The sequence below is a fragment of the Pleuronectes platessa genome, chromosome 24, assembly GCF_947347685.1.
Source record: "Pleuronectes platessa chromosome 24, fPlePla1.1, whole genome shotgun sequence".
NCBI lineage: Eukaryota > Metazoa > Chordata > Actinopteri > Pleuronectiformes > Pleuronectidae > Pleuronectes > Pleuronectes platessa.
In genome coordinates, this window is record NC_070649.1 from 330,001 (window position 1) to 353,600 (window position 23,600).

Sequence of the window (23,600 nt, forward strand, 5' to 3'; positions counted from 1 at the left end):
ATATAAATGGTAAAGCAAAACATGCTGTTAATAAATGAAGTAAAGTAGATGACTGATTGATATATATATATATATCAATATAGATGAGGAGTCGCAGATTGAGGTCAAAGTGTTCGCAGACGACTCTGTGGTGTATCCAACATGGCCGCCACAGAGAAGCAGCTTCCTGCTCGTTTGTTAACGACGCTGCTGAAAAGCTTTTTCTCACAAATTAAACATATTTATCAATAAATATTTACACATTTATACCAAATGTTTTGTGATAAATTTTTTGTTTGCAGACGAGTCGTTTTCTAATCAAACGTTATTGTTTTAAAATAATTATTGAATTTAAAAACCTGATATTTATTCCTTGTCTGTAAAATCTCAATTTTAAAAATAAAACATTAATAAAAAACAGAAATATTTGAACCCGAGCAGTTTCCTGTTTCCTTTCTATTGTTCATCCCCCATCCTCAAAAGGTTGAGAAATAACAGGACTTCAGATCCTCAACAAGTTATTTCATCATTCAAATGTATCTTATCTTATCTTTTATAGAAATGATGATGATTATAAAGAGTTTTACCTGTCGGAGGAAACACGAGAAGCAGAAAGACGAACGACTTAATTTCTCTCAACACGATTCTGCTGTTCAACAAAGAGACTGAACCTCAGAGTCTGAGTGGAACAGGAAGTGGTGACAGGTGACACACACACACACACACACACACACACACACACACACACACACACACACACACACACACACACACACACACACACACACACACACACACACACACACACACACACACACACACACACACACACACACACACACACACACACACACACACAAGAATTGCATAGCAAAGATATAAAGTTTTTATTCAATTGTTTCACTTCAGCTTGAAATTAAAAAGATTTTTACAAACAGCAGATTCAGTCAAAGTGTCAGAACCTAGAAAGTTTTATTCTCAATATTTTCCATCTTAAATCTTTGTTGTATTCAAACTGGTTTGTCGAGTTTCTAACCCGAACACAAACATCTGATCTTTTGTATCTTCAGCTCAGTTTAATCCTGCTCATGCCAATTTAGTCAAACTAAACAAAATATTATTTTTTCTTCAGCACTGAATGAAAATGATAAATTATGTTTTGAATCTTTCATTATCAGAACAATAGCGCCACACAGTGGTCAATCTCCAACACTGCACACAGATATAATCACACATTTACATATATTAAGACACGAAGAAGACGACACATCTGTGTAAATCTGCGATGACATCATGAGAAACACAAACGAGGCGTCAGGGCCGACGCCCAGAAGCTCACAGCTGCTTCCTGTACGGCGTCGCCTGGAAATATTCCTCCGGAGTGACGGACTTCACGCCCCCGAAATAATCCAACACCCACACCTGGAACACAGAGGAGGAGCGTTAACGAGACTTCCTGCTGTCTGATTGGCTGGAAACAGTGATGATGTCAGAATCAGGTGGAAACACACTGAAGATCAACGTTTAAAACCACATGGAGTTTGGTCGGATGGGTTTTGGTTTTGGTTGCAGTTCAGGTGCAGTTTTAGTCGTATTAGTATTAGTAGTAGTTCTAGCATTCGTAGTATTAGCAGTATTAATCGTAGACCTCGTACCTGTGTGATGTTGAACTTGGCGAAGAACCAGTTGTGATCTGTCGGCCAATCAATCATCTCCGGATGTCGACTGAACAGAGACTTCTTAGCAAACTCCGCCTCCGTGCCGTTGACCTGCAGCAGGAAGAGGAAGTGAGGCGGGGTCATGTGACCGCTCAGAGGGGGAGAAAGGTGTGTGCGTGGTTACCTGGAGGACGGCCCCCGACAGGAGGACGCGGGCGCAGAGCGGACTCTGAGGGTCGAAGCTCTGCTGCCGGCAGTAATCCGTCTGAGCCAGGGTCATGGACAGAGAGGCCGCGGGGTTCACCTGCAGGGGGCGACGCCGGGTCACAGGGCGACAACAGACACTTTTCAGGACTCGCTCGATTTGACACAGAAAACCACCACGTAGAGTCTCCCTTCTCAACGGGGAGGTAATGGTTGAAGTTTGTTTTAAAGTTTGTGATCAAATATTAAAGTCAATTCATTAGTTTAAATGTCACAAAAAACATTAAATGACTGAATTCAAGGTGTTAAAACCGTTTAAATAACTTTAACACGACTAGTAAAACATCTGAACACACTATTAAAGTTCACATGATGTCACATGTAACATGTTTCTGCTGCGTCATGTGACGCAAAAACATTTCTCTCCAGAAACGTCCAGTCACGGTGCATAAATTAAAGGGCTGAGTCATGGTAGAAGCTGTTATGTAAAGCAAATTACTAATATCAATTCCTTTAAATAATACTACAGGCATATTACAACTTTTTACTGAATAATATTATGTACTTATATCATAGTGTGAATGAAATATGGTCAACTTTGTGTGGTTTTTAAGTATTTAAAATAAACACCAAATTAAAATCAGCTGTTTGATGTGAACGGAGCCTTGGACATGAATAACAGACATCTTTGATATTAAGCCAAATTAATTTGTACAAAAAGGAAGTTTTCTACTTTCTTCAACACTCACAAGTGAAAAACAGACTTTTCTTCATAAAGTTTTCTATATAAAGTCAGTAGATGTCAGTAGATGAGTGTAGATCTGTGTAGATGTGTGTAGATGTCAGTAGATGTCAGTAGATGTGTGTAGATGTCAGTAGATGTCAGTAGATGAGTACCTGCAGGTCCTGGACGGACACCTCCATGCGGGTCAGGTACATGTAGGGGACCCCGGAGCCGGAGCCCTGCGGCCCGTCGCTCACCGACAGGCTGTTGGAGAAAGGGCGACCCTCCAGCGGGGGGTGCGAGGAGATGGTGGCCATGGAGGCCCAGTCACACTCGTGCGAGACGAAGCGGGCCACCCGGGCCAGCTGCTCGTGAGGCGGGATCCGGGTCCGGAGTCCGCCCCGGGCCCCGGAGCAGGCGGACCAGAGGAGGCCGAGGAGCAGCGCACACACGACCCGGCCAGCAGCGCTCATGTTCGGCCTCAGTGTTCCACTCACCGCCGGTGACCTGGAGGAAGACCTGGTAAACAACAGGCCCACATCCGCTCTGGACTTTCACAGTAAAAGACAACTCTATGGCAGAATACTTTCAAAATAAAAGACAGCCGAATGTCAGACTAACTTCAAAATAAAATACGGCCAAATGTCAGACTAATTTCAAAATAAAAGACCCTGCCTTCTTAAATAGCAACCACCGGAGACAACTCAGACATGATGGAGCTGTTGCATTGTGGGAAGAGTTACACTCGACTCCTCCTCCACGTTCGTCTTTCTCCTGAAGTCACATGAATGTTCCACGTTCAGAAATGAAGTCAATCACCTCAAGTTGTTGTCAACGCAATAAAAGTGAAGAAGAACAAGATGTGAGTTTCTGTGAGATTCTCTGGAATCTTCACGGTGAAGTCGCTTCCTGCAAAGTGAAGGTTCTAAACATTTAAAGTTTGGAGTCAAGTCAATGTGTGTTCTTCAGTCCTTTAGTCACTTTATACTTAACTTAGTGTTGTACTTTTACTTGAGTAAAATGTTATCCTGACTAAAGTAAACCAGGTCCCAGCCACACTTATTATAATCTTTCAAATTAAAGAGCCTCAGTTAATTGTAAATTGTCATTTTATTATGAAAAAACATGTTTTTACAGAACAGTAGAAATGTGTTGGTGTTGTGTTGACAGCTGCAGCGTCTGAGCCTGGATCGTCACCGGGCCTCCTGACCTTCGACCTCGCAGACGTCACACAGGTTTTCCTCGACGACGAACTGACCTCGACAACCATCGCTCCCGCAGAGACACGTCACTTCCTGTTTAGGAAGCACGGCCGCGTGTCCGCCAGCGCAGTAGTTCCAGGTTAGCTCCGTGCCGGCCTTCAGCCTCCTGCACAGACACACGTTAACAACCACGAAGAAGAACCACAAACAGCTGCTTCTCCTCTTCCTCACCTGCTGGTGAAGAAGGCGATGACGGGGAAGGCGGGGTCGTGGCAGTCGGTGAAGACGTTCTGGATGAAGAGGTTCGGCCGGCAGCTGTGCTGTTAACAGAGAGGACTTGTTCTCAGCTCTTTCATAATAAAGCTTCAGTTCATTTCTTCCTGTTGTTAACTCACGTTGATGAAGCGGCTCACGTTTCCCTCCCGGCTGGCGTCCAGGACGTGGACGTCCTCCACCTTCACCGCCCTCTTCCGACTCTTCTGCTCCGACGCCTCTGAGCCCTTCTTCCTGAAGGCAACGCCGAGCTTCTGCTCACCTGACGGACGACATCCCATCACTTTAGATTCAGTGCATTTAGGGGAAAATATAATATAATATTACCGCAATAAAAATGTAATTTATAGTGGAATTAGGGTTTGTATTTTTGGGAATAATGATGACGTCACAGAGATCAAATGTAAAATACGACTGAGAGAAAACCGCAGTTTAAAGTTTGCATTCATCAGAGTGGAAACGTCGGAGCCGTACCTGAAGGGGGCGGCGGCTCTCCCAGAACCAGCGTCTGGACCTGAAGAAGAAAACAAACAAACACCTTTGAGTCGTTTCCTTTCAGGTCTGCTGAAGCAAAGTGACCTTTGACCTCTGACCTGCAGCGCGGCGGCGTCCGGCGGCCTCTGGATCACCGGGACATGCAGAGGTGGGGAGGTGGGCGGGGACTTAGGTGGCGGAGACGTCTCCAGCAGGTTGCTCCGCCCCTCCAGGACCGGTGGGGCCAGCCACTCAGTGACGACCTCCACCTCGTCGTCCGACGGGAGGTCGAACCGGGCCAGCTTGGGCAGCAGAGGCTCCCGGGGGGGGGGGGCCCGCTGCAGGATCACACCTGGAGATCACACGCCTTTAACTTCACATGAGCACAAACTGGATTGTGAAGCGTCACCGCGCTCACCTCACACGAACCAGAACCAGAACCTGAACCTGAACCAGAACCTGACCCTGAACCTGAACCAGAACCTGACCCAGAACCCGACCCTGAACCCGACCCTGAACCCGACCCTGAACCCGACCCTGAACCAGAACCCGAACCCGACCCTGAACCCGACCCTGAACCAGAACCAGAACCCGACCCTGAACCCGACCCTGAACCCGACCCTGAACCCGACCCTGAACCAGAACCCGACCCTGAACCCGACCCTGAACCCGACCCTCACCTGCGTGCACGCACACAAACGTGCCACGGTCCACGTCGTCACGGCAACGCACGCCCCAGCCACGGCCCTCGGTCTCGAAAACCTGGAGCCGGATTCTGATCCCCCGCTGGACCAGACGGTTCTGACATCGAGCCCGATCACAGCCGCACCACGGACCGCACTCATACAGCCTAGCACACACACACACACACACCCGCACACACACACACACGCACACACACACACGCAGATAAGTATGTAGTCATCACAACGCTCCTGATCGGTCACAGTCGTCCTCTCACCCTGACGGCTCAGGCTCACTCAGGCTGTGGTGGCTGTAACAGCGCCCCCCTCTGTTCATAGCGATGCAGGCGCAGCTCAGTGCGTCGGTGCAGCCGTCCACGCAGTCGCAGCAGGCGGTGAACAGCGTGGCGTCGCGGCTCAGGAAGCAGCCGTGCGGCCAGCGGTCCCTCCTGTAGCGGAACTCGGCAGGACGGGCGCCACCGTCACTAAGGCACAGCTCCACCGGCGTGGGCTCCACGCCACGACTCAGGTCCAGCTCCGGACGCTGAGACCTCGGCGCCACAGGGGGGTCCAAGTGAACAGAGCGGTTGAAGGTGAAGAAGTCGACCTGGAGGAGAAGCATCAGGTTATTCAAAGTTCCACGGAAGGTTCCGGTCGACTCTGATCGGTGTGATACCCCAGCTGACCTGCAGGACGTCGCAGATCTCTGCAGCCAACAGGAAGTCCATCACATCCTCATGGTTACGAAGCCTCTGTCCACAAGGCGCTCGGTAAGCCACGCCCAGGTCGCCTGCATCCAGCTGCTCCGCCTCCTGGGACTCCACAGGCTCCGCCCCCCCTCCAGATGACATCAGCGGCACGCCAAACAGTCTCTTAAAGCCGCAGAGCAGCGGAACCTTCAGAGGGTTTTGTGCCCAGAACAGAGGCATGGACTGAGGCATGCTGGGTAAACTGGGCATGCATGTCTGGAAGAGATGAGAAGAATGGGTTCAAATTAGAAATCACAGGAGCACGTGTTCACAGTGTGTGTGTGTGTTGTGCATTTTGTACAGTGTGTAGTGTTACCTTGCTGCAGGTGTGGGGGTGGTACTGCAGCTGGACAGGGGCCAGCAGAGGCAGCAGCTCCTCTCTGACAGCAGGGGGCGCTTCAGGGCTGGACAGGCCATTAGTGGGAGGTACGGGGGAGGTCGAGGGGGAGGGACTGTGGCGGGGGAGGTCAGCTGGCTGCACCTCGCCTGTTCAGGTAAACATGAACCAATCAGTGGTCGCACCCCCTGATGCCAGAAGAGTTTCAGAATAAAAGCCTGAGTTTACCTGCACCGATGACCACCTGGAGGACGGACGAGTCCCGAGCCGAGGGACACAGGTCCAGAGACTCCAGCAGCTTCAAGCCCTGAACCAGCTCTGACCAACACACCACATCACAGCGTCACGACAGGAAGCGCCACGGAGCGCCCGTCCTCACATCAACATGAAGAGGTCAAAACAAAAGGGCCAACCTCTGTCTGTGGCCGTGTTCTTCTTCAGGACTCTCTTCAGGTGGTCCAGGTACGACGAGACGCCCTTAAACATCTGATCCACGTCCTCCTCCGCCCAGAACGCCTGGGCCCGCTCTGAAAAACAAGCTCCCGTCATTAGTCCCTGAAGCTGCTGTCGGACCTGAACTCCTGAGATCCTGAGATCCTCATCCTCAGGCTGCTGTTCATGTGAGAGAGAAGCTGTGGAGTCCAGACCCAGTTCTCCAGTTCTCCTCCTGAACAACATGCACAGGAGACCAGGCCGCAGCAGATCTAATGTGTGTGTGAGTATCTCCTGTTCGCTCACAACGAACTGAACACATGAGATGAACACAACACAGATGAGTCACTGGTCATTTCATCACAGATTATCTTCATTACCCATCAACTGTCATTCCATCAGTTGTTGGTTCAATTAAGATCAATAAAGTCTAAAAACACTTGTGGGCTTTTCTATTATTGTTATTGTCTCCGTTCAGATCGGGAGTTGTTATAAACACTGAGTTTACTGTTCACACCAGGTTGATCAGAACCTGGACCAGTTGAATCCGGATCAGTTTGAGATCTTCTCACCAACATCTCGAGGATCCAGCGCAGCAGCAGCTTCTCTCATCTGCAGACACGGCAGCCTGTTAGCTCGAAGCTAGCTCACAGCTAGCTAGCAGCAACAGCAGCTAACCGCGAACTGTCACCAGAGGAAACTTCAAACCAACTAAAGACGAAGTAACTCGAGTCACTTTGAACCGGAGCTAACGTGTTCATCCATTCAGCCGAGGGGAAGCTAACCGCTGCTACAAGCTAACCGCTGCTACAAGCTAACCGCTGCTACAGGCTAACTGCTGCACATCAGAATTCCACTGGACAGGAATTCATCATCATATTAAACACAACGTCCATTATGTTCAAACTCTAGATTTGAAATCAGAAGTTAAATCCGTCTCCTTCTGCGGGACGTGATTTACTCTCTCGCTACTTTTGTCCTTAACGGCCACCGTCGAGCATGCAGGAGTAATTCTTCCCCGGTCTGGTCTTTCAGGTAATTGTTCAATCTATATGTTCTTTAAATTGTTTATATGTCGTTACATTCTTCTTATAAAATAACAGATAGAAAAACATATTAAACGTTTTTCTGGACTTTTTAAACATATATCAAATGCTCTGATCGAACTGTGTCTGCCTGCGAGTCCGTTCTCAGGGACAACTAACATCTACAGTGGCTTTTTGAATTGACTTCTGACGGCCACCGTACCGCAGGACACAACACGTCAACATCTGAGGTTCTAAACTGTGAACAACTCAAATTTCAAAAGAACATTTACTGATCTATTTAAAATGTTTAGCTTTCAAATGTAATGAAAGTAATTTTAAATGAAGGGTTCTCACACATGATTATAACACAATCAACAGCAACACAATCATTATCACATTTATTATTTATGAATAGACTCATATTTGTTATATAGTCGTAGTTGTCAACACGAGACGAGTTAATGAGATTTTAGTTAGAATAATAATGTTGAATAGCTTTATTAAGAAGATATTCTGTCTTGTTTCTTTATGTATTTTCATATTATTTGTACGTGTTTATTTTTCCTTGTTGTCTCTCGCCACGTCCGGTCCGACTTTATAAAGTGTGGTTGGTTTTCTCCGGTGAAGATGTAAATAAAGATGAAGGGACATTGAAAACACCGACATCGTGTTAACCCTTTCATGGCACGATGAAAACACGGCTTTTAATCTGAAGGCTCTTCACAGGCACTTCCTGTCGTTTTGTAATCGTGAACAAGCGCCACTGAGAGAGAGAGAGAGAGAGAGAGAGAGTTACATGACAGGTGAGTTTTATTTACTGATTCTTCTGATTCCACACGAAGCTGCACCACAGACTCACTCACACGTCACAGGTCACATGACGAGGTGCGAGAACCTCGGGTGGTTTCCACTGATTCTACTGATTCTGTTTCTACACTGAGCTGAACCAGTTATAACACCAGCAGCACCAGTTACTACAGGAGCGGCTGGAATACCTCCAGTCACTATGTGACACCAGTGAAGGCTGTTATAACTTTGTACAGTAACATGACACAATAAAAAAATCAATCTAATAATCAATCAACCAGTTCAAAACATTTTAGCCATTTAGATTTTCTGTTTTACAGCTGTTACAAAACCAACTGATCAGAGTCTGTTGTCATCTTCGGATGTTTACTCCTCAGGCTCCTCCTCCTCCTCAGGTGACATGTCTCAGGTGCGGCGGGCGGTGGGCGAGGCCTTCTGGGCGATGTGTGCGGCAGACTCCGCCTCCATGCCGGTCCACTGGTACTATGACGTGGACGACATCCGGAGGGACTTTGGCGGATGGATCTCCGGGTTCTCGTCCCCGGGAGAGAGACACCCGTCCAGCATCCTGAGTCTGTCCAACTCCGGTAGGAACTCCGCCCACCGGACTAAACCATTAACATTCACTCATGTAACAAACTGTTAATCACAAATATTTCACTAAATTAATAATTAACAGGTAAAAAGATTGAAAGTCTCATTAACAGGTTTGCTACTCTTTATTATTAATGTATTAATAACTGGACTTAAACATAAAGATCTTCACGACTATTAAATCTGGGTCTGAGTGTTCACTTAATCGCAAAATTGATAAAAAAAAATGACCAAACCTTTATTGTGTTATTGGACTGAGGTGTTGTCATGTGTGGTTTGTGGTGTGGCAGCCGGCAGCGGGCGCAGCGCCTGGTCGTCGGGGGGGAAGCGGCCGGACGTGGTCGGCAGCGTGATTCTTCACGACAAACTGAAGCTGTGGAAGTCGTCCAGCGGCTCCGTCCACTACCACCAAGGTAACCAGGTCCCCTGCTGAGCTCACCACTGATTGGATGTGGTGGTCATGTGTCCGTGCTGTCTCCAGGTCTGCAGGCGGGCGATAACACCCTGAACGTCCTCTGCTCCCTTCGGGTGGCGCGCTCGCTCGCTGGTGGAGGGTTCACCGACGTCTCTCAGCCGGAGGCTCGAGCCGCCGTGCTCTCAGACTACGTTCAGTTCCTGACGACGCCCGGCAGCCACAACGACACCTACGCCGAGAGTTCCCACCGCTCGTTCTTCGCCGACTGGCAGGAGAGCAGACCGACTTCACCCCGTCAGGTAAAACAAGCGCCCCCATCACACGTCAGCCTCTTGACCACATGACCTCCGGGTCACGCTGTTGCTTGTGTTTTCCAGGTTCTGACATTTGCAGAAAAACGCTCCAAGTTGAAGTTGAGTTCCTCGTCCCCGGACGGCCAGCTGGACGCAATCGGCTGCTTTCCCATGAGCCTCCCCTTCATCCTGCTGTCGGCCTCGGCCAATGAGGAGAAGGCTGTGAGTTTTCTACACCTATGAAAAGAGGCAGCGTTACAGATGGAGAACAAACGTCCATGTTGTGTTCTCGTTGTCCAGGTCGCCGCAGCAGTGGAGTTTGTGAAGCTCACCCACCCTCACCCCAAAGTGTCCGAGTGGGTGTCCATCTACAGCCGGGCGCTGCACGCGGTGCTAGGGGGCGCCAGCGTGCGCCAGCAGGCCGAACACGCTCTGAGGAGATTGAACGTCTGGGACGTCTGCCAGAGCTACAGCCGCAAGGCCGCCAGGTCCAGTCACTTTCACAATAAAAGACTGATATTAAAGGAAGGAGTGAGCTTTAAGTTTCTAAAATGTGTTTGATGTGAAATACCCGTTCAGCTTTTGATACTATAAGCACTTCCTGCAGGTATTTCACAATAAAAGCCAAGGGGTAACAAACTGTGCGCTTTTAATGTGAAAGTCTTACTCTGAAGCTCAATATAAAGCCACATTTTTGAATGTATATGTTTAAAGTTCGTAGATCAAGTTCAGATGTTATATTCTCTTAACGACGGTTTGTGTGTCGCAGGTTTCTTGTGTCGTCGGAGGAACGACTGAAGGTGCATCAGAGCGCCGTCAACTACCTCGGCCTCGCATGCTACACCAAAGGTCAGAGCTCAACAGGAAGGCTGTAGAATGATCACAAGGTTTTAGTTTGAAAGTCTTATCTGTGTGATTGTGCAGGAAGTGGGTGGATTTTATTTTGAAAGTCGTACCTGTGTGTCCAGGTGCTCTGTCCAGCATGTTCTACCTGGCTCACGAGTTTCACGACGACCTCAGAGGAGGAATCCTGACGAACACCAACTGCGGAGGTTCGTACACTTTCACAGTGAAAACAGGAAACAGAATCCAGTTCAGTTCCTCTTGTCCTACTGATACTTCCTGTGTGTTCAGGCGAGAACTGCAACCGAGGTGCGGCTCTGGGCGCGCTGCTGGGGGCGGGGGGGGCGTACCTCGGAGCCAGCGTCCCTCAGCAGTGGAAGGATGAACTGAGAGACGCCCAGGACTTCATCCCTGACATCCTGAAGACGCAGTGAGAGCAGGCGTCGCCCCCTGAAGGAGTGGAGGACAATCTGTCTTCCTGTTCACAATGTTTTAATAATGAATCGTGATCCTAACTGTAAAAAGTATTGAAAGTTTCCACTTTGAATAAATCCATTGGTTTGTTTTGATTTTTGGGAAAAATAAACCTGGTTGAGAATTGGAGCCGTCGAGATTAAACTTCAGTGTCAAAATGTTTTGCTGTTTTCAATCGAATTGTTTTTACTTTCTTCATTTTTTTCTCTAGCCTGGGTGCCAGATGAACTTAGCCCCGCCCACAACATTTGAGGTCGGGATGTTCGGTCTGTAATCGCTCCGTTGGGGAGAAACTATGCCCGAACAGAAGCTGTTCGGACCAATCAAATTGTCAGGGCGGGCTTTATACGATGATGGACAGATGATCAACAGTAACGTAAACAACCACGTCACCAAAGAGCGCTTGGGCCCCCGGTCTCTTTCCTCTGATGCCTCAGATGAACACGCTTCTTCAGCCTGGTCTCCTTCGTCGTCTGTCCATTTTATAAACACGGGAATGTCACGTTCCAACCCTGTTATTAATTTCTTACAGGACCGACAAATGCGATTTGTTTGTGTTGTGGAGTTGTAATCCTAAACGGAGAACTTGTTCGTACGTGCATTCACCTTCACCCCGGGTTCACACCGGACGCTGAAGCAGAGTGTAAGCGCAGCGCCTTAAAGAACAGCTGGCTCCCATCCACTCTCATGTTAAACCTCTGTGCTGGTCACACCGGAGGCTGAAGCGATCATTTCGGCGTCAGGTCTATTTTTTGCGCTTGACGTGAGCGTATCGCACCAGGAAACACACTGAAAAATGATTTTAAACGATATTGATGACATATTTTATATGATATAAATTATCAAATATGCATCCCATACTTCGAATTCCCCTTCTGTTGTCCTGGAGTTTTAATTTTACCAACTACATTATTAAATGTCCCCCTCTGCCCATCCACTACAGCCACACAAGCAGTCATATAGATGAAAAGAGAGAGAGGGGGGGGGGGGGGGGCTACATATTCTCCACATAGGCTTGAGTGGAGAATACGTAATTATCCCTCGACACCCGACATTTAACGGAGCTAACAGCGAAGTTCTTCAACATGGATGACATTAAATTAATAATTGAAGTGGAGAAGTGCAGTGAGTTGTGTGATCCTCGGAACATGTTGTATAAAGACCACACCAAGAAAGACACATGTCGGAATGCTGTTGCTTAATGTTGGAGCAACAAGTAAGTAAATGCTTGAATACTACTGGATCAACGGTGATATTATTGGCGCTGCCCGGTGCTCAGCGTCCGGTGTGAACCCGGCGTCACTGTTTCTCTCAGAAATCAGATCGTGTTGGTCAGGCCTCCGTGTATCCTTAAATTGTTTTTATAACACAGGCAAAAATTGTTTTTACTGATCTTCTTGTTCTACTTCTTCCAGCGTGCGTGCAGTTGAGTTCTGTTGACAACAACAATGCGTTGCTTAACATATGTCACATACTTTTGCTCTGATTGGTTGTAGGTCTATCCAATTGAGCGAAGAGGCATTTTTTTCCTGGTGCGGTTGAAACACGCCCCGTAATCACAGCCCAATGGATCGGTAACAGACTCATATTCTGACTAGAATTATGAGTATAACAACGTCAGGCTAGTTTTTCACCTTATTTACATGAAATATTTGATTTGGACGTATGTGGGAAGAATCTTGATTTAATTCCTGTCTGAAGAGAAAATATTTCCATTCAAGCTTTGCAGCAAACAGACATTTTTCATGACATAATTTTGTCCAAACTTAAACCTCTTTTGCTCTTTCTCTGATTGGTTGATGGTGTTTGACGATCATCTTTTCCAGATTCAAACCAAAACCTGTGATTTGTTTAAAATTCTTTCCAAACTCCTGAGTGACGGAGCTGCAGTCGGAGAACTCAGCTGACATCCAGGACGTCAGAGGACGTTTGTGTTTTCAGTGTTTTTGACCTTTGGTCAGAACAAACATGGCGTCTGTGAACGGAGAGACGAGGCGATTCTTAATCCTACAGCTCCTCATCGCCTCTATCCCAGCATGCACTGGGGTTCCTGAAGGTCACTCCTCTTCTTCTTTTTAATCTCATCTTCATCTGTATTAAATTGAAATGAATGAATTAACTTCTGTCCTCCAAGGATCGGTGTCAGTCGGTGAGCTGGACGTTCTGCTAACAATGCTAATGTGACCCTACAGTGTTTTTCACTTCAGCTATTTGTGCTAGAATTGACTCATCAGCCGAGTTTCAGTCCAACAACGGACATTCTAAACTTCTTCATTGTCTTTGATAGTAAATAAAAAGTTGTTGACTCAATTGGAATCAGGAAGTAGACAAAGGGACAAGTTCGCTAACAACTCGATGACTAGCTCGTTGCCTTTGATTAAATAGTCAAGCTAATGCTATCAAAACTTCACGCTAGTTTCAAATGGTCTTCGCTGTTATTCTATAACGTCCCTCTAGAGGGCACTGGTCCTGGGTTGTTGTGTTGAAGCAGGCGTGTTCGTGAGCAGACCTGAGGCCAGCGCCTTCCTGCGTCGCAGTCGCCGGGCGAACTTCCTGCTGGAGGAGCTGAAAACCGGGAATCTGGAGCGCGAGTGTCTGGAGGAGAAATGTTCCTACGAGGAGGCGAAGGAGATCTTTGGTCCTCCTCAGCAGCTGGTCAGTCCAGATACAAACACTGAATAGAGATGGACTACGTGTAAGCTCCTTAATCAGCTGGACCGCCCCCTGGTGGCTGCCTGCAGTTAAGATGATAAACTCTGCCTCCTCCATGTTAGCAGATGGGACATGGACCAAACTAACAAATCTAAGTAGACTTTTGTCAAAGATGGTTTCTGTCATTTCAGGTTGTTGTTGAAATGTTTCCAATCAGTTTGGTTTTGATTAGTTGATGATATATAAACAGGCTGAGACATCATGATTGGTCAAGAGCATGTGTGGGCGGGACCACGGCTCCACTACAGAACCGCTAAGTAGGGCAAGTGACGTCATCATCACAAGATGGCTGCGTTCAAAGCAGAGATACTTTGTCTTCATTATCTGTCGTGAGGAGCGATGGAGACGGTCATGGTTTATTGCAGCTACTACTGTCCTTACTCTGTTTCTCGTCTTTTTCAGGAAGCCTTCTGGAGGACGTACACAGGTACTGCAATACGTCGATCTTTAGCGTTTTTAAGATTCATTTAACAAACATCACCTTTAAGTGTCAAATGTTTTAATTGGAACTGCGCACAGCGGTGGACCAGTGTCTCTCGTCCCCCTGTCAGAACGGAGCCACCTGTACTCGCCATGTCAACACATACTTCTGCAAATGTCCACCTCGCTTCCATGGATACAACTGCAACAAAGGTAGGAGCAGTGCTGAACATGAAGGTTGAGTCCAAGAAGAATCAAACAAAGTCCCGGTGTCCTCCGTGTGTCTTCACAGTGCGTCTGACCTCCAGCAGCTGTCGCCATAGGAACGGCGGATGTGAACATTTCTGCAAAGAGTTTCCAGATCGTCCGTACGTGTGTTTCTGTTCCCCGGGTTACAAGCTGGGTCCGGACAACAGCACCTGTGTGCCCCAAGGTCTGCTCCACTGTAGTGACGCTGTAGTGAGGCAGTAGTGAGGCTGTAGTGACACTGTAGTGAGGCTATAGTGAGGCTGTAGTGACACTGTAGTGAGGCTATAGTGAGGCTGTAGTGAGGCTGTAGTGACACTGTAGTGAGGCTGTAGTGACGCTGTACTGAGGCTGTAGTGAGGCTGTAGTGAGGCTGTAGTGAGGCAGTAGTGAGGCTGTAGTGACACTGTAGTGAGGCAGTAGTGAGGCTGTAGTGACACTGTAGTGAGGCTGTAGTGACGCTGTAGTGACACTGTAGTGAGGCAGTAGTGACCCTGTAGTGCGGCTGTAGTGACACTGTAGTGAGGCTGTAGTGACACTGTAATGAGGCAGTAGTGACACTGTAGTGAGGCTGTAGTGACACTGTAGTGAGGCTGTACTGAGGCTGTAGTGACACTGTAGTGAGGCTGTAGTGACACTGTAGTGACGCTGTAGTGAGGCAGTAGTGAGGCTGTAGTCAGGCTGTAGTGAGGCTGTAGTGAGGCTGTAGTGACACTGTAGTGAGGCTGTAGTCAGGCTGTAGTGACACTGTAGTGAGGCAGTAGTGAGGCTGTAGTGACACTGTAGTGAGGCTGTAGTGACGCTGTAGTGACACTGTAGTGAGGCAGTAGTGACCCTGTAGTGCGGCTGTAGTGACACTGTAGTGAGGCTGTAGTGACACTGTAGTGACGCTGTAGTGAGGCTGTAGTGACACTGTAGTGAGGCTGTACTGAGGCTGTAGTGACACTGTAGTGAGGCTGTAGTGACACTGTAGTGACGCTGTAGTGAGGCTGTAGTGAGGCAGTAGTGACACTGTAGTGAGGCTGTAGTGACACTGTAGTGAGGCTGTACTGAGGCTGTAGTGACACTGTAGTGAGGCTGTAGTGACGCTGTAGTGACACTGTAGTGACGCTGTAGTGAGGCTGTAGTGAGGATGTAGTGAGGCTGTAGTGAGGCTGTAGTGAGGCAGTAGTGACACTGTAGTGAGGCTGTAGTGAGGCTGTAGTGACACTGTAGTGAGGCAGTAGTGAGGCTGTAGTGACACTGTAGTGAGGCTGTAGTGACACTGTAGTGACACTGTAGTGAGGCTGTAGTGACACTGTAGTGACACTGTAGTGAGGATGTAGTGAGGCTGTAGTGAGGCTGTAGTGAGGCTGTAGTCAGGCTGTAGTGAGGCTGTAGTGACACTGTAGTGACACTGTAGTGAGGCTGTAGTCAGGCTGTAGTGACACTGTAGTGACGCTGTAGTGAGGCTGTAGTGAGGATGTAGTGAGGCTGTAGTGAGGCAGTAGTGACACTGTAGTGAGGCTGTAGTGACACTGTAGTGAGGCTGTAGTGAGGCTGTAGTGACACTGTAGTGAGGCAGTAGTGAGGCTGTAGTGACACTGTAGTGAGGCTGTAGTCAGGCTGTAGTGACACTGTAGTGACACTGTAGTAAGGCTGTAGTGAGGCTGTAGTCAGGCTGTAGTGAGGCTGTAGTGACACTGTAGTGAGGCTGTAGTGACACTGTAGTGAGGCAGTAGTGAGGCTGTAGTGAGGCTGTAGTGACACTGTAGTGAGGCAGTAGTGAGGCTGTAGTGACACTGTAGTGACGCTGTAGTGAGGCTGTACTGACACTATACTGAGGCTGTAGTGACGCTGTAGTGACACTGTAGTGAGGCTGTAGTGAGGCTGTAGTGACACTGTAGTGAGGCTGTAGTGAGGCTGTAGTGACGCTGTAGTGAGGCTGTACTGAGGCTGTAGTGAGTCTGTACTGAGGCTGTAGTGACACTGTACTGAGGCTGTACTGAGGCTGTAGTGACGCTGTAGTGACGCTGTACTAACACTATACTGAGGCTGTAGTGACGCTGTAGTGACACTGTAGTCAGGCTGTAGTGAGGCTCTAGTGACACTGTAATCAGGCTGTAGTGAGGCTGTAGTGACACTGTAGTCAGGCTGTAGTCAGGCTGTAGTCAGGCTGTAGTCAGGCTGTAGTGAGGCTCTAGTGACACTGTAGTCAGGCAGTAGTGAGGCTGTAGTGAGGCTGTACTGAGGCTCTAGTGACACTGTAGTGAGGCTGTAGTGAGGCTGTAGTGAGTCTGTAGTGAGGCAGTAGTGAGGCAGTGGTGTAGCTGTACTGAGGCTGTAGTGACGCTGTAGTGAGGCTGTAGTTAGGCTGTAGTTACACTGTAGTGAGGCTGTACTGAGGCTGTAGTGACGCTGTACTGACACTATACTGAGGCTGTAGTGAGGCTGTAGTGAGGCTGTAGTTACACTGTAGTGAGGCTGTACTGAGGCTGTACTGAGGCTAGAAATGTTCTATCTGAATTGTCATTTCCACGTTTAAACACAGAACCCCACCTGAAGAAGAATCCCCTAGCTGCACCCAGACGACCACAACAAACAGCTGACTAAACACTTAGCAACCAAATTAAGTTAGATGAACCAGAAATGACCTCATGATATGAGACGGATCAAAAATCTGACAACGTAAACAACAAGAATGTGTTTGTCGTCCCTCTGGTACAGATGTTGTCCCCTGTGGAAGACCTCGGTCACACATTGTCCCCAGGGTGGTAAACGGGAAAGCATGCCCTAAAGGACAATGTCCATGGCAGGTATGTTCCTGAACACGCATTCCTTAGCGTGTTTAAATATCCAAATATCCAAAGCAGTAATGTCATGTAACTGAGTCGATTAAAACTCAGTGTACGATGATGATGATGAAGAAGAGTCTTCCTCTCTATCAGGCTCTGCTGACTGAAGATAAGACTTTGAGGTGTGGAGCCATCGTCCTGTCAGATCAGTGGATTTTAACCGCAGCCCACTGCGTTCTGAATAAAGGCATTTTCAACGTCAGTGTCGGTAAAATTATTTTCTTTGTGTCTGTCTCATGGACTTGTAATCTGAAACCAATTAAATATGATATATATAAATATATATATTATATAATCGATTGAATATATTAAACTTCTGTCCCTTTGCAGGGAAACATGATTGTAAGAACCCGGAGAAGACGGAGCAGAAGCGGAATGTGGTCAAAGTGCAGATCCACCCAGGCTACAACCAAACCAGCTACGACAGCGACCTGGCCTTGTTGAAGCTTTCCTCCCCGGTGAAACTGGGCCGCCTCGTGGTGCCCATCTGCCTTCCTGCCCGGAACAGCACCTTCATCAGGACGATGGCCACTGTCCGCCACTCCACCGTGTCCGGTTGTGGCCGCATGCTGGAGAGAGGAGCCGTCGCCACTTCCCTCCAGCGACTGGTGCTGCCGAGGGTTCCTCTCCAGGAGTGCCGCCTCCACACCAAGCTCAACATCACCCGGAACATGCTCTGCGCCGGGCACAGGGTCGGACGCCATGACGCCTGCCACGGGGACAGCGGCGGTCCTCTGGTGACGCAATACAAGAAAACCTGGTTCCTGGTGGGCGTGGTTAGCTGGGGTGTGGGCTGCGCCAAGGAAAACAAGTACGGCGTCTACACCAAAGTCAGCAACTTCCTGGACTGGATCGAGAACGTCACGTCCACCGTCTGAAAACCAGCGTCCTCGTTTCAGCTTCATGAAATTACTGATCAATCACTTGTTTGAACACGAAACATCAACTTTATAAATCTTCTTTAAAATACAGAGAACACGGTTTGACGGATATATATCTATGACATCCTGTATAATAAAATATTTCTTTGTAATTGTTGTGAAATGGATCTTTAAATAACGTGAAGTATCAGTTATTGTAAAAAATATATATATTTAGTTAAAATAAAGACAAATTTAAGAAAGAAACTGGAAAATGTTTCACAAGTATATTTATATGTGCATAGACACATGGAAATAATATGCATATTTTTAAATATAATCGATCGTTATAAATAAAGATTATTTCAATGTACTACAATCCTATATACTCCTATAGAAACTGCTCTAACAACTAGAGATCGTAACGACAGGTCGGAGATGTGACCCGAGCCCAGCAGAACCAGGTCAGACACAAGGGAACTGGAGGTGGAAGATCAGATGGAAGATGGAGACTCAGTGAGAAGGTTCCTTCAGAAACTCTGCTAGAAGATGTGTATGCAGCAACAAGCACGATCTCTACTGGGACCATCACTGAGCCGAGCTGATGTCCTGCAGAAGTGACCTGGTGCTGGACACAAAATGCCCCCCCCATGGAGACGACGCCTAGAGGCCAAGATCAACTCTCAGAGAGAAGTTAGCCAACGATCAGAACTTCACAAAGAAAGAAACAGAACAACTCCAGAGCCGCGGAGACCTAGAGCGACACCAGAGGAGGCAGGAGAAGAAACCGGAGGTTCCATCCTCCATGTGGGAGGCGGCTTCACATTCTGTGTCTCACAGATTTATTCATGTCTTCGTTTTATCAAGAGAAATATTGCTTTGTGTTTTTACACATTGGTATGAGTAGGTGACAAAAATTACACAAAAAGTAAAAAAGAAATTAACTGAAAAAAAGAACTGTCAAATAATTTTACAATTTTCTTTCATGATTAAAGAGGGAATCATGGACTCGTTCCATAAAGAAACAAACGTTATAGAATAAATCTTCAGTCGTGTTCTGAATAGAGAAGAAGATTCATTTAGATTTCTACGACTTGTGTTTCTGCTCTGGACTGAAGATGATTATTGATCAGAGTTATTGTGTCACACTGGATGTTTCCAACATGTGACGATGGGGGGGGGGGGGGGGGGGATCAGACTTTGCACCTGTGGGTCGACAAAGACACAACAACCACCAACGTCCTGCCGACAGCGATGAGGCTGAGCGTCGTCTTCACCCTGATCCTCAGCTTCAGCGGCGGCCGGCCGGCGTCCGGTGAGCAAACACCTTTAACGCGATAACGTGAATAACAACGCTGCCAGGCCGCGTCTGCTGTGCTAGCATTAGCATGCTCAAATTGTCCTGATTGGTGGCTACCTAATTTTAGCATGTCAGCAAAATAAATACAAAGATTGATTTTGATTTCAGATATTTGATCATAATGAATCTAAATAAAAACTTTGATCTGTGTTAAATCATCATTGTTTTAATGTATAAATGAATCTGTTTCCATTCAACTGTTTTCCCAGATGTAGGATCAATTATTTGTTAGAACCTCCATTCTAGATGAATATGTTAACACAAGGTCACCAGATCGTTGTTAGGATTCAACTTCTGGGAACCACAAATGTCTACAAGCTTACTGGAGAGACTCCACATATTGAATTTAAAAGAACAAATATCAACCTGATGGTGGCGCTGGAGAGAGAATCAGCCGATCCCCATGATGCATGGTCATGAATCTGGTTCTTTGACTTCTGGTCAGTGTTTCTGGATCCAGATCGAGCTCACGCCGTCCTGGTGCGAACTCGCAGGTTCAACTCGGGCTGGTTGGAGGAGCTGCAGAAAGGAGATCTGAAGCGGGAGTGTCTGGAGGAGAGATGTTCGTACGAGGAGGCGCGGGAGGTGTTCGAACACACGGAGAGCACGGTGCGACTCAAAAACACAAACTCCACTAGAAATACTACTCACTGATATGTTGATCAATTTAACTTTAACACGATTATTAGATCAGATCCGTCTGGAGATGTGACGCAGAGAAACACGACACAACGAAGACAATGTCAAATTGACGTCTATGTGGTTTTTGTTTCTTCAGGACGAGTTCTGGAAGAGGTACAATGGTAAGTGATCACACACTGTAATCCCACTGTTGATTCAGTTTCATCTCAGAATAGAGTCAGAGTCAATCTAGGAGCTAATCGAGGCTAATGCTACATTGATCATCTCGACAAACCCAGAGTTAAAATCATTTGCAGGACAATTGTAGAAAATTTGAAAATTACCTCTTTAATCTCAATTGAATCAGGATCTTGAATCAGTTTCCTGGAGTTAGACTTCAGACCTCTACACTGACGTTGACTAACGCTCGGACCTTGTTCTGCTGCTCAGTCCCTGACACCTGTAAGTCCGACCCGTGTGTGAACGGCGGCAGCTGCTCGGGCCAGGACTCATCCTACACCTGTTTCTGTTTACCACAATTCAGCGGACTCAACTGTGAGCTCGGTGAGAAACTTACAACACAAACGATAACTGATCAACTGGGTTTGATGGACCAACCAGGAGTTGAGTCCCGAGGTTTTCTTTTTACTTATTAATCTGAAACAGCGAAGGATAAAAAAAAGCACAATGTGAGAGTGACACAATTTCTGGTGAAGTTTATCACGTGTACATTTGGAGTTATGGAGTTCCTCAGGGCTCCGTTATGGGTCCTGTGTTATTTTCTATTTATATGTTACTGTTGCTCCTTTCAAATCAGTTGCTTCATGTCTATGCAGATGAATCAGAAATAATGTTGTGACAAACTATTTCGTTACATTATTAGAATATGTTATCAATATAATATTAATGCTTCTATTATTGCTTGAATTTGTATTTATACTTTCTAACATGTAGGATTGTTTTGTGGTGAATGAAGCTGTTCAACTGTGATTTCAGAGACGCTGGCCGTCTCCAACACCTGCCTGCTGGAGAACGGAGGCTGCGAACATTTCTGTGATGATGACGAGGAAGGACGAAGATTAAACTGCTCTTGTGCGGATGGTTACTTCCTGGATGTCGATGGGCGGAGCTGCGTAGCAAGAGGTGCGTCCGCCTCATTCACTTTAATAATAAGCTCGTAATAACAAGCCTCAGGAAACAAAGGGGATTAAAGTCTATAGATTATTAGTGTTAATAATCGACATGCTTCCATCTTTACGTCTATTTGTCAGAAGTAGACGTTTCACACGTTCCCTAACGAACCGTTGAGAAACTAAACGGCCGTCACAGGGACGAGGCTAAAACTCAAATCGGTCCCATGTTCCCTAAACTTCACCTGATTTATATCTGAAACCAATTCAACAGGTAAAACCAAAGTGGAGAATCAAATGTCAAACTTTGTTTGGAGACAAATCTGCGTCATATCTGTTAAACTGAGATTGTGAATGTCTCGGTGGTTCAGAGTCACTCGCCTGCGGCATGGTGCCCGTCCTCCAGGGGGACACCCAAGCGCCGCTCGACCCTCGAGCTCGAATCGTCGGAGGGACAGAGTGTCCCCGAGGTGAATGTCCCTGGCAGGTACGCTCCACATTTACTGTTCATGTTTGACTCCAGATAAACCAGAGCAGAGTCCTCAGGTCACTTCCAGAGTCAAAACTCTACAGATAAGAACTCTGTGTTTTGATTGATATATAATATATAATAAAAACCCACAAGGTTTCATATTTCATTATTCAGATAAAAGTACGATAGAAAATGTTCAGTGACATTAAAATGGAGCGTTTGTTTTGAAGGTTTTGCTGATGTACCAAAAGAAAGGTTTCTGTGGAGGAGTGATTTATAAACCCACGTGGATCCTCACAGCGTCTCACTGTATGGAGAACATAGACGTCCAGCTCCTGCAGGTGGTTGCAGGTACGAATCCCTCGATATAGAGACACCTGGACGTTCTATTGTCTGAACTTTAGAACCCAGGAGTGCCTGATTGACCCTGCTCTTTGTCTGACAGGCGAACACAACACAGAGGTGGCTGAGGGCACAGAACAGTTCATCCAGGTGGTCGAGATCATCATGCACGAGAGATACGTCCCGCAGACGGCCGACAACGACATCGCCCTGCTGCGCCTGGCCTCGCCCGTCATCTACACCCCCCACGCCGTCCCGGCCTGCCTGCCCACGCGCCCGCTGGCCGAGCGCGACCTGTGGGCCGTCGGTCTGCACACGGTGAGCGGCTGGGGGCGGAGGGGCGAGCTCGGGCCCACCTCGCCCGTCCTGCGGCGCCTGCGGGTTCCACGGATCCGGACGCAGCAGTGTGTGGAGGAGAGCGGCGTGGTCCTCACAGCAAACATGTTCTGCGCCGGATACATCGAGGGCCGCCAGGACTCGTGTAAAGGCGACAGCGGCGGGCCCCTGGTGACCCAGTACAAGAACACAATGTTCCTGCTGGGAATCGTCAGCTGGGGGAAGGGCTGCGCCCGGCCGGGGAACTACGGCATCTACACCCGAGTGTCCAACTACCTGGAGTGGATCCACAACCGGACAGCGACAGAACCGAGGAACGTCACAGAGGCGTCGCTGCTCGAGGAGCCACAGGGCCTGAGGAGGAACCTCTGAGGAGGAACCTCTGAGGAGGAGCTGGAGGAGGAACCTCTAAGGAGGAGCTGGAGGAGGAACCTCTGAGGAGGAGCTGGAGGAGGAACCTCTGAGGAAGAACCTCTGAGGAGGAGCCAGAGGAGGAACATCTGAGGAGGAGCTGGAGGAGGAATCTCTAAGGAGGAGCCGGAGGAGGAACCTCTGAGGAGGAACCTCTGAGGGCCCATGACCTCCTGAAGCTGCTTCCATCACATAATCGTTTTCGTCACATGTGAAGATTTGATGTTTTCAATCATTTGTCTTATTCTGGGTTTTAAACGAATTATTCAACATTTTATAGAAGCTCCTCAAACAACATGAATAAAATCTAAATATGCTTTAATTTGAATTTAGTTTAATAATGACAAAATTATCACAGAAATATTTTTATCTTTGTGTGTGTGTGTGTGTGTGTACACAGGGTGTTATACAGTCCAGTGTTTGAAGTGGTCATCTCCTCTGAACTGTGACTGTGAACTCTGGACCTTTCAGAATAAAACACCTTCTATGATATAACTAGTTAAAGTGGTTCTTAATCTTTTATAGAATTTGTATTGATCAAGTTGTTTTCCATGTTATTAAAACTTTGTTTTTCTTCAACAGTGAATAAATGTTTGAATCATCTGATATTTCAATGTGAATAAAATCCCTCAGTGAGTCCTTCAGTCATTTGAGTCTTTAATAGTGAATAGAAGTGAGGCGAGTGGT

At 47.4% G+C, this 23,600-nt stretch overlaps 6 protein-coding genes across 9 annotated transcripts in view; 3 read left to right on the forward strand and 3 right to left on the reverse strand.

Moving 5' to 3' along the window:
• The window catches only part of LOC128430927 (T-cell surface glycoprotein CD3 zeta chain), a 3,573-nt gene extending 2,853 nt beyond the window's left edge, over positions 1–720 (reverse strand). The window contains exon 1 of the mRNA XM_053417059.1: positions 567–720. The gene's annotated coding sequence lies outside the window, so the exon portion shown is untranslated. The remainder of the gene's footprint in view (positions 1–566) is intronic.
• Positions 721–851: 131 nt separating this feature from the next.
• creg1 (cellular repressor of E1A-stimulated genes 1) lies at positions 852–3,267 on the reverse strand. Its single transcript, XM_053417058.1, has 4 exons — positions 2,739–3,267; positions 1,822–1,941; positions 1,635–1,748; positions 852–1,401 (listed from the first exon to the last, which is right to left on the reverse strand). The coding sequence occupies exons 1-4, from the start codon at positions 3,036–3,038 to the stop codon at positions 1,315–1,317; spliced, it is 621 nt and encodes a 206-aa protein (XP_053273033.1). The 5' UTR covers positions 3,039–3,267; the 3' UTR covers positions 852–1,314.
• Positions 3,268–3,656: 389 nt separating this feature from the next.
• Positions 3,657–7,927, reverse strand: setdb2 (SET domain bifurcated histone lysine methyltransferase 2). Its single transcript, XM_053417055.1, has 12 exons — positions 7,288–7,927; positions 6,697–7,027; positions 6,512–6,601; positions 6,263–6,432; positions 5,884–6,162; positions 5,476–5,804; positions 5,195–5,364; positions 4,634–4,866; positions 4,515–4,554; positions 4,163–4,302; positions 3,999–4,087; positions 3,657–3,933 (listed from the first exon to the last, which is right to left on the reverse strand). The coding sequence occupies exons 1-12, from the start codon at positions 7,291–7,293 to the stop codon at positions 3,759–3,761; spliced, it is 2,052 nt and encodes a 683-aa protein (XP_053273030.1). The 5' UTR covers positions 7,294–7,927; the 3' UTR covers positions 3,657–3,758.
• Positions 6,395–11,329, forward strand: LOC128431308 (uncharacterized). Its single transcript, XM_053417587.1, has 10 exons — positions 6,395–6,998; positions 7,236–8,546; positions 8,928–9,137; positions 9,435–9,557; positions 9,626–9,858; positions 9,937–10,074; positions 10,153–10,340; positions 10,622–10,701; positions 10,821–10,904; positions 10,987–11,329. Exons 2-10 carry the CDS (start codon positions 8,540–8,542, stop codon positions 11,127–11,129), a joined length of 1,206 nt encoding a protein of 401 aa, XP_053273562.1. The 5' UTR covers positions 6,395–6,998; positions 7,236–8,539; the 3' UTR covers positions 11,130–11,329.
• A 1,430-nt stretch (positions 11,330–12,759) lies between these two features.
• Positions 12,760–18,508, forward strand: LOC128430928 (coagulation factor VII). The gene is made up of 8 exons (XM_053417060.1): positions 12,760–13,225; positions 13,661–13,824; positions 14,284–14,308; positions 14,401–14,514; positions 14,594–14,734; positions 17,254–17,342; positions 17,475–17,589; positions 17,712–18,508. The coding sequence occupies exons 1-8, from the start codon at positions 13,138–13,140 to the stop codon at positions 18,257–18,259; spliced, it is 1,284 nt and encodes a 427-aa protein (XP_053273035.1). The 5' UTR covers positions 12,760–13,137; the 3' UTR covers positions 18,260–18,508.
• Positions 18,509–19,434: 926 nt separating this feature from the next.
• f7 (coagulation factor VII) lies at positions 19,435–23,557 on the forward strand. Of its 4 annotated transcripts, none has more exons than XR_008334085.1 (9): positions 19,435–19,556; positions 20,047–20,210; positions 20,380–20,404; positions 20,673–20,786; positions 21,219–21,365; positions 21,724–21,839; positions 22,055–22,175; positions 22,270–22,934; positions 22,975–23,557. XR_008334085.1 is itself a non-coding variant. In XM_053417061.1 (9 exons), exons 1-9 carry the CDS (start codon positions 19,496–19,498, stop codon positions 22,912–22,914), a joined length of 1,353 nt encoding a protein of 450 aa, XP_053273036.1. In that variant the 5' UTR covers positions 19,435–19,495; the 3' UTR covers positions 22,915–23,557. The 4 variants fall into 4 exon arrangements, 3 of the variants coding, with proteins under 3 accessions (XP_053273036.1, XP_053273038.1, XP_053273039.1); XM_053417061.1 differs by having other exon boundaries at positions 22,270–22,868; positions 22,909–23,557; XM_053417063.1 differs by having other exon boundaries at positions 22,270–22,868; positions 22,935–23,557.
• Positions 23,558–23,600: the final 43 nt, after the last annotated feature.

Coding starts and splice junctions, on each gene's coding strand:
- creg1 (XM_053417058.1), bottom strand. CDS start 3,038: ATGAGCGCTGCTGGCCGGGTCGTGTGTGCGCTGCTCCTCGGCCTCCTC. Junction 1,749..1,821: donor TGTCGGGGGCCGTCCTCCAG/GTAACCACGCAC, acceptor TTCCTGCTGCAG/GTCAACGGCACGGAGGCGGA. Junction 1,402..1,634: donor CCAAGTTCAACATCACACAG/GTACGAGGTCTA, acceptor TCTGTGTTCCAG/GTGTGGGTGTTGGATTATTT.
- setdb2 (XM_053417055.1), bottom strand. Junction 6,163..6,262: donor ACCCCCACACCTGCAGCAAG/GTAACACTACAC, acceptor CATCTCTTCCAG/ACATGCATGCCCAGTTTACC. Junction 4,303..4,514: donor AGAGCCGCCGCCCCCTTCAG/GTACGGCTCCGA, acceptor GTCGTCCGTCAG/GTGAGCAGAAGCTCGGCGTT.
- LOC128431308 (XM_053417587.1), top strand. Junction 9,138..9,434: donor CCTGAGTCTGTCCAACTCCG/GTAGGAACTCCG, acceptor GTGGTGTGGCAG/CCGGCAGCGGGCGCAGCGCC. Junction 9,859..9,936: donor GACCGACTTCACCCCGTCAG/GTAAAACAAGCG, acceptor TGTGTTTTCCAG/GTTCTGACATTTGCAGAAAA.
- LOC128430928 (XM_053417060.1), top strand. CDS start 13,138: ATGGCGTCTGTGAACGGAGAGACGAGGCGATTCTTAATCCTACAGCTC. Junction 14,735..17,253: donor CAGCACCTGTGTGCCCCAAG/GTCTGCTCCACT, acceptor CCTCTGGTACAG/ATGTTGTCCCCTGTGGAAGA. Junction 17,343..17,474: donor AAGGACAATGTCCATGGCAG/GTATGTTCCTGA, acceptor CCTCTCTATCAG/GCTCTGCTGACTGAAGATAA.
- f7 (XM_053417061.1), top strand. CDS start 19,496: ATGAGGCTGAGCGTCGTCTTCACCCTGATCCTCAGCTTCAGCGGCGGC. Junction 21,366..21,723: donor GCGGAGCTGCGTAGCAAGAG/GTGCGTCCGCCT, acceptor TCGGTGGTTCAG/AGTCACTCGCCTGCGGCATG. Junction 22,176..22,269: donor GCTCCTGCAGGTGGTTGCAG/GTACGAATCCCT, acceptor TTTGTCTGACAG/GCGAACACAACACAGAGGTG.